Source organism: Anguilla rostrata, chromosome 3 (assembly GCF_018555375.3).
Source record: "Anguilla rostrata isolate EN2019 chromosome 3, ASM1855537v3, whole genome shotgun sequence".
Classification (NCBI taxonomy): domain Eukaryota; kingdom Metazoa; phylum Chordata; class Actinopteri; order Anguilliformes; family Anguillidae; genus Anguilla; species Anguilla rostrata.
Genome location: NC_057935.1, coordinates 38,888,886 through 38,897,850, shown reverse-complemented (window position 1 = coordinate 38,897,850; position 8,965 = coordinate 38,888,886). Strand labels below are relative to the sequence as shown.

The 8,965-nt window shown below is 38.2% G+C and overlaps 1 protein-coding gene across 1 annotated transcript; it reads right to left on the bottom strand.

The window, feature by feature from the left end:
• Positions 1-119: 119 nt before the first annotated feature.
• Positions 120-4,674, bottom strand: spc25 (SPC25 component of NDC80 kinetochore complex). The gene is made up of 7 exons (XM_064327462.1): positions 4,500-4,674; positions 3,996-4,158; positions 3,834-3,899; positions 3,291-3,437; positions 2,984-3,088; positions 2,758-2,856; positions 120-717 (listed from the first exon to the last, which is right to left on the bottom strand). The coding sequence occupies exons 2-7, from the start codon at positions 4,147-4,149 to the stop codon at positions 605-607; spliced, it is 684 nt and encodes a 227-aa protein (XP_064183532.1). The 5' UTR covers positions 4,150-4,158; positions 4,500-4,674; the 3' UTR covers positions 120-604.
• Between the last annotated feature and the right edge of the window lie 4,291 nt (positions 4,675-8,965).

Below are 8,965 nucleotides of genomic sequence, written 5' to 3'. Positions count from 1 at the left end.
ACCTTTGTTTATTCAGGCTAGGTGGAATGAGCACACACGCTCTTTTGCAACAAGACCCTTTGAATATTGCAGCTGAAGTGTGGTGGTGTGGCCAAATAACTGCCCAGATTTCCAATTTGTTTTTGGTATTTTTATTTTAAAAGTAGTGACCCTGGAATGTCCGTGGACAGTGGAGGAAAAAAAACATAAGCTACTTAAACTGCAGTGGATAACAGCACCTCCTGAAATAAGACATTTACAAGTATTCCTTCCCTAAACTATAAGCCCAGTGACCAGCATGATGTGCCAAGAGAACAGCTTTAATACAAACTGCAGAAATTATGAGTCTTAGCCTTTAACTCTGACAAACAGAAATGAACAGCGGCGATAATCATTTGTAGAAATAAACTACACAATTTCCCCTTGACAGAAAATAAAAAATAAATATGAAAATTGCGACATTTACAGCAAATAAAATAGTGATAATTTTACATTTAACACATCCAGGGTTTATTGAGTAAAATATTCAGTCCTTCCTTCACCTAATGCATCCACAACTCCATTCAGGGGGGAAAAATGTAATTCTCACAGCACTGGGCTACTTCGCACAATAAAAAAAAAAGGTTTAAGATGCAAATTCTTTCCTGACGTTTGCCAGGAACGCAGAGAAGTTGTTTGTCTCTTGCAGTTTACGCTCCAAGTGGGGCATGTTTGCTATTGGAGGATCACAGGAAACCACTGGGAGGGGAAACCACAGAAAGGGAGAGTGTTAAAAGATTTACAAGACCCTGAACAGTCACTTTTTTCACTTGCATTTGAAGTGTTCATTAAGCCATAAGATTAACTTGTAGACTTTAGTGCACAAATAATGAGGGGAAAAAACATTTCATTTTCCATATCATTTTTAAACAAATGCTGGCAAGGGGTGCCTAATGTATTGATGTTCACTTCTGATTGTTAGCCTGCACTTCCAGGTCATGTTCTGCTGTCTGTTCTGGTCCAATGCTGGTGGAATGCGCTTCGCATTGGCCATATTCTAACGCCAAACTTATTTTATAGAACAAATAAAGAACAACTGAAAATAATATGTTCAAAGAAACCTGTGACTAGAACAATTTGATTTATATCATGAAAGCATTGTCATGCAGTTTAAGAATACTGTTACAGAACCCTGTATAGATACCCTCTGTGCTAGGATCAACTCTCTTAAGACTGCATTGAAGATTAGGCCAACCGACCTATCGACACCAAGTCTCGTAAGCTACAGTAATAGAGGTAATTAGCTCAGTTAGGTTAGCCCCCTAGCTAGCTAGCTAATATGCGACAGTCTACTGCAGTCTCGATTCAACTACATCACAGAAGCACAAGGCTTTATGAACGACCGAAAAATGCCTGTCCACTAAATGTTCTGGATTTTGTATGTTTACTTTATTTTTATTATGGTCCAAATACTTTATTGCCATGGTGATAACATGAAACTATGACCCAGTTCAACAGGGCTGCTACTTTTCCATCACTGTATGGTATGGACACACCTCCACCCAGGACCAGAAGCAGTTGAGTGTTTCATCAAAACTCACTGGACTCAAACATAAAGCCCATAAGATCACAGCTGACTCATCCCACCCTGCCCAACAACTGTTCACTCCTCTTCCCTCGGCTAAAAGCCTTGGGTCCATTAAGACCAGGTCAAGCAGGTTCAACAATAGTACTTTCCCAGAGGCTGAGGCCTGAATTTGCACTAACATTCCAATTTTCTTAATGTTTTCAGTTCCTGCTTCTTACAACTCCCCCATTGAACTGTGATTCTGTATGCATGTATCCATGTGGGCATGTGCACATGTGAGAGAGAAATAAAGAGAGAGTGTGCCTGTGTGTGTGTGGAGGGGGGATCTTTTTGTTAATGTATTTATATTATTTTTAACATTGAGTTCACAAAGTCATTCCACACACTGGTTGCTATAGCAACAGAGTATCAAATCTTTAACATTATTCTTTATTTTGGCAATAAAAAAAATTCCAGACTCAAGGTTCATTCATAATTTTAGACCCATTTCAATCAATGAATTAAATCGATTAATCAAGACCTGGGGAAAGATTACTGAATGTTCTATTACTGGAATAAACATCACAATCCTGCAGCCTGTTGTGCTGTTGAAAATACATTCCATTAAATGGTTAAGAGAGAGCAGAAGAGTATAGGAAATCCAAGGCTGATAACTGAACAGATTTGTCTCAAGTAAAGATTGTAAGATTATCATTGCTGATATTAGAATGGCTAAAACATGAGCTCACATATACTAGTATTGTTTGCAGAATTCAAGGAATTTTCTAAATGGAAATTTCCCAAGAAGATGTAAATTTATGGGATGATCGTTTCCTCCCCCTGACCATTTTATTCTCTATGCGATCAACTGAAATAGACTCAGAGACCAAAACAGGCTTTAAAAATGTTTTTCATTCTTTTTAAAATCTTATGGAAATTGTACATCAAAATGAAAAAGTCATCGAACCTCAACAATATAAGACTTCATCCACTTGTGCCAGCACTGAAGAGCAGTCACAGGAATACACCTGCAAACGTTTGATTCCCAGTGTGCATGTGAGGAACTGTGCACCGATTCTCCATAGTGCCTAACTGGTCATCTGAAATGCTGTCGTATTAACATACCGAGAGCCAGCGATGAAGACCACCCTGACAAAAGCAACATCCTCCCTCCTGCAAAAGCTTACACAGGGGGACACAAGAGAGCCCGGCCACATCTCTATTCGACTTACCTTCATAAGAGCCCTCTTCACTGATCCTGAGGACAAAGGTGTATGCAGTCTCAGGGTCCTTCTGGCTGATGTTTCTGAATATAAATTGCAACTTTTCACCTTAATTAAAAAAGACAAATACAAAATTGTAATCAGTTGGAGATAGTAAGTTCTGTGTTAAAAACTAACACATTTGGAAATGCATGAAAAAGATTTCAACAAGCATTTAAAAGCTTGTATGCCATACCATGAATTTTTCTTATTTCAAGTCCCAGTGATTCCTGGAACACCAGCTTAGCTTTGTTCAAGTTCTTCAGTCTGGCTTTATTTGCTTTGTTTTGAGAAACAATAACTTCAGAGGATGAAAAACGAAAATAAAATAGAAAATTAGTCACCATTTTAGTACATTTGCACACTAACATCAAATTGTATCATTGCTAACATTGCCAAGGAACACATTTTGTTACTGCAAGTTAAAGGACGCATATGTCCATTTACATTGAACATCACACAAAAAAACAGCGTTGCAAACAATGTTTCAATTTCAAACGTACGTTCCTTCTTCGTGGCCAGGCTTTCTTTGAGTCTGTTGATGTTACTGATCAGGTTTTCTTTCTGAATCTCCTTTTCCTCCATTTCTGACAATGCCTCCGGAATAATGTCCCTCTTCTGCTTAACAACATCACGGATGTGTTCCAACTCTACGGTAACAAACATTAGAGTTTTCAACAAGGTCAGCACCAACAAAATTCATGTCTCGAGAGGATCCGAATAACATGTATTTAACCAACAGTGGTTAAAAATCTAACATTTAGCACCAATATAATAACTATTACACTTCTTGGACAGCATCAACCCATGTGCACTTGTATTTAATGAAGTAATGACATCTACCTAGGAAGATAGAGGTAAGCTCTTGAGATACAGGAGTAAACTAAAAGCAATACAGCACAAATAACAAGCTTTTCAGTATAACGCAGCATTAGGCATTACATGTGCACCGATTTGTTTTATTGTTTAAATACATCGTCTGTCTTACACTGCAGGAACATATTCTGAGGATTCTGTTAAATCAATTATTAAACAAATTTACTCACCATTTCTGTACATTTGAATAGTTTCAAACATGGTTTCAGCCTCCTTGCATTTCTTCGAACAAGCATCTATAATGCACGGAAATAGTTAAGTTCACACGCGAGTCGTCAGTCCAAATATGCTCATTCAGTGTATGGGATATAGAGAAGTCGTAGTGTGAGTACCTTCTACCGATTTGAAGAACTGTTTGTGCGCTTGACACAACTCCTCCTCCGTGTCGATCATCTCGCCTATTGCTTGGTTGAGCAGTTTGTTCCTTACCTCTTCAAGCTTGCTGCTGAACTGTTCATTAACGTATGGGTCTGTTATACACGCCATACTCGTGATCTAAAACATAAAACACGATTGACATGGTTTGAAAGTGGATTAGATTTTGGCTAACTGATTAATACTAACATGCTAGTGTCGATTCATAAACAGTAGCCTAATAACACGGTTGTCTAGCTAACGTTAGCTGCGCAGAGATGGTCATAGTTGGTCTAATTAAATAATTTAGCCAACAGCCAAACGTTTGAGTTAACCTACAGTTATCTTAACGTACAGTAATGTTAACTGGCAAGCTAACTGACAGCTTGCCTGGCTAGCTGTTTTAGCTCGTCAGACTACCTTAAAACCAGACCTGCATGTTTGATAAGACCAAAAGATAGATACAAAATAGATATCCTCACCAGTGTATCACAACGGCTTATCTTTTCGTTTTTACTTGACGGTAGTTATAATAAGAAGCCAGTAGAGATCCGTTTTGATGTTTTTTGATGGTTTATCCCATTTACACTTTCGAACTCCGCGGGAAGAAACTCAAGAAATCCACAGAGAAATTTAGAGAAAATTTGAAAACGTAACGTCGGCAGCTAACAGGCTAAACGTAAAGGACTGGAAACCAATCATAAACATGTACGTCATAGACCCAATCCTCTCCTGCGCGCGCATCGTTTTCGTGAGTCTCCAGTGTGGCTGAGTTAACCATTTCCACCCCAAATTGTTTCTGAACTTCAGAAAATTATCTCATTTGGAAAAATTTAAATGCTACTTTCACACAAGCGTTGCAGTTCACCCATATTATTATTATTATTTTTTAAAATGTATTCATTTACAATTATTTTATTTATGTTTATTTTTATATACTTTCTCAGATTCACATTGTGTTTTTGGGCTGCAATAGTCATGTATGTTAGTGGAACTCTGGATCACACATCATACTATTTACTTTTAAAATTACATTTAACAGTACATGGGCTATAACATTAACTATAATGTTAATGTTGTTTATGCCTTCATTTAATTGGATGTGCTCACCAGCAGTTGCTTCAATTGTCAGATTAATCGTTTACCTATTCTAGCAGAGCAAATAATGAGGTTTCGATTTTTTAAAATGAAATCTGAAATTGAAACTATGCATTTTCTAAACCAACACCACTGGCTGTAATTCTAGTTGTAACCTGAAGGCAGCACTATGGTTTAACGGTTGGAGCACTGGACCCTTGGCCTAGGGTGGAAGAAAGAAAAACTAGTTAAGAGCACTGGAATGGCTACACCACAGAGAAATATATTTTATTCTAAGTGAGCATTCAAAATGAGTTTTGAGAATAAAATTAAACTAGTGGCACCAAACATCGTGTGCCCTTTGTATCTTGTCACACAAAATACCTGAATACCCTGTGCTATGAAATTATGTGAGAGGAAATGTAATTTGATTAAATAATTTACAGCACAAAATTCTTATTTCTGGTTGAGTTGCCATGGAATGAACCAGCGTAAATGTAAAATAACTGCAATGTTTTTTCATTAGCAGTGGTGTCCTGGTCCAAAAATGAAAAATCCCAGGCTACTCACCCCACCCCAGGGTCATAAATCTATGAACTAGGTAGCAGTTATCATCATATTAGAACATAATAGAGACTAATACAATAACAAGCTTAATCTCCACTGACAAGTTTCTTCTGCACCTTCCATTTGAGCTTGAATCTTGTATTGTTGCTTGTCCATCTGTGTAAGAGACCATTGATTGTTGATGACAGACATTTCTGTTAACCACAAGAGTTCATTTAATCAAAGCTGAAACGTATGTGAAACAAAGCACATTGTGTTACTAATGTGTTACCGATGGGTCTGCTTCTAACTTAATCCTGGCACATTCGGAAGTTCTTGCTTTCACAACTGAGCTTACAGTGGCCTGCTCAGATTTTGGATATGCATGCTAGAATTCAACTTAGACTTGAAATATCTACGTAACAAGTCCGCTTAATTCCAAAATTGCACACATGAAGTAAATTCAGAGTTGGGTGTGCAAGTGTGCAAGAGCTGCGATGCACATGCATGGATAATGTATTATGGGGCATGTATCATGAGCTTGATGGTGTTTCTTAATGAAGACAGAGATAAGCACATTATTTACACACACATTTCACTCACAAAAAAAAGTGAAATATCTAGTGCACTGCTATCAGGGAATGCTGCCTAACTACAAGTGCGTTTGATAAATGTTTGCATTTCACATTGGATGCTCAATGAGTGCTATATATTTCTAATTGCAAATTAAAGTTAACATTATCTTGTCACAATTGAATTCCAAATCAATTACCTAAAGTGAGTTTGGAATTAATAACATTCTGTAAATTTGCTTTCACATCTGTTTAACTGGGTACTTCTTTCACCTTCTTTGAAGACTAAATAATTCCAATAAAATCACCCAAAATTAAGAACCAAAAAGGTTTGAGAAGTGTAATATGTGTAATATGTAATATTGATCTGCCACCCATTCTGCCGACTAATATGCTGTGGCTGGCCAATTTATTTTTAATGGTAGAACAGAAGTCCCTCCGTCGATGTGTCAAGTCATCCACATCCAGCCAGCATTAATCCACGGATTCCATAGCCTCCACAATCTTCTTGGCTCATGTCACCCATTTGTGGACAAGGTCCACACTAACGAACCTTATAAAATGGATTGTTGCTTGGCCACTTGCTGCGCAAGCACCTTAAGCTCTCCAGTAAACTAAAATTAGGCTTGTGTTTTTCGGCCTCTTCTACCTCTGTTACTTGTTTCCTTGAACTGCTATTCTGGAGTGCATTAATTTCGATTGCATCCCATCAAATATTTCTATTATTATTATTTTTTTTTCCCATTTCTCTCCAATGTTAGTCATACCAATTCCCGCGTGTATCACAGTCCTGGTCGATGCGCTATCCTCTGTCGGTCTGGGGAGGTGTAGACCGCCACATACCTCCTCCGATACATGTGGAGTCGCCAGCGGAGTTTCACTGGGAGAACGTAATGCGCGCGAAGCTTCACATTATGTCCCCCAGATCCCCTCTCTGCTGAACAGGCGCCCTGACCAACCAGTAGGAGTCGCTAATGCAACAGTCAGGATCCATACCCTCACCGGCTCCCCACCCGCCAACACTGCCAATTGTGTTCGTAGGAATGTCTGACCAAGCTGGAAGCACTGCTGCTGGGGATTGAACCCGGGTCTCTGCTGTGGTAGGCAAGTATTTCTAATATTTATAATGAGTTTAGAAGAGTCCAAGGTAAAAGAACTACAGTGCAGTGTCAGTTTTTTTGTTCACAGGTTGGCGTGTGTTTAACCTGGTAGTGAATTTACATTTTCCAGCATTTCAAGGAAGCCTAATACCAAAGATAAGCATATGTGTACGATTAGTCTAAAAACCTGCTCAGAAAAAACAGGCATCTTAAACCTGGCAAAAAACAGAAACACAGGTGTATAAATCTGCCCAGTCTGAATAGGTCCCTATCTGTCTGATTCGGTCTTCATCAGCACAAAATGTGTAGGTCAACAGAGCATTTGCTGAAGATGTAGAGTATAGAAGTGCAGAGGCAGACTGATATACAGTCCATCTTTGGAGAAACTGACAAAAAACTGGAACGTGTGGGACACATCAGAAGAGGACAGAAATGCTAAATACATTAGGCCATTGACTGGATTAGACTACCCCATTCAGCCTCAATTTCCAGACCTTGTTGTGCTGTGTAACGAGAGGCAGCTAGTTAAACTGACAACAATTTTTTCCCCCCAGTTAGACATACTGAATAATTTTAGGCCTCTTAGAGCTGCAGAGTCCTCCTTCAATTTTGGAGAACAAAAGGTTATACATCATTTCAGTTCTGGAGTCCCCTACAAATGCTGGTTTCATTATATCTAACAATTATTAGATGTATAATCAAGATATTTTTTAGTTTACTGAAACATTGGTTAAACAGCTACTGTCCTTGAATTAGCCAGGGATATAAAGCAGAATCACATTACAGGAATTACACGGCTACATTGATTTCTAAAGTGTTAATTATGTGTAAATCAACAAAATGTGAATGAAATAATGGTAAAAAAATTTGTACCTGCATCAAGATCAGATACTGGTACACGGTGGTGGTGGAGGTGAAAAAATGCAAGCCTAATTTTAGCAAGGAGCTGGGTGAATCTAGTATTTCTTTGTGATAATTCATTAATCTTCGATTGAAAGAACACCCACGTAGTTCTGAATTGTACAGATATGAAGAAAAATGTCCAGAAGAATATTATTAATTCATTAAGAGCTAATGGAAATAATTTTGGAATTTAACGGTGACAGTTTAATATAAATTCTAATTTCTAATTAGAAATGTATAGTACTCATTAAGCATTCTATGTGTAATAAAACACCCACATACAGTTACGTCACATTCCCAATATATTCCACCGTTTTTGTTGGTAAAATGCATGTGGCTGAAGTTTAGTCTAATTTGTCGAAATTTAGTCTGATTTAGTCTCACCACTGCTGAGTCTAATTGTATTTACTGCGGCCTGACATAGGACACACCCTAAAATTCGGCCCATATGCACTACATTCACTTAAACTGCCGAGCTGCACAATTTTGCAATTAACTTGACTTTGTATATGTGTGTCTCAAGTCTGAATATGCCTCTTAATGCAAGACACAATGAAGGGAGGTTAAAGGAGTGTTGGGTTGAGCATAGTAAACCAAGCCATCTCAGTGTGTTGTGTTCGTCAAAAAAATAACCCACTTAAGAACAACACAGTGTGTGAACACAGCATTAATTTGGTGAAGGATCAGCCTGTACGCGCAGTATTACAGTTTACTGTAACCAAACTCTTGGAGCTTGTTGCTGTATACAGT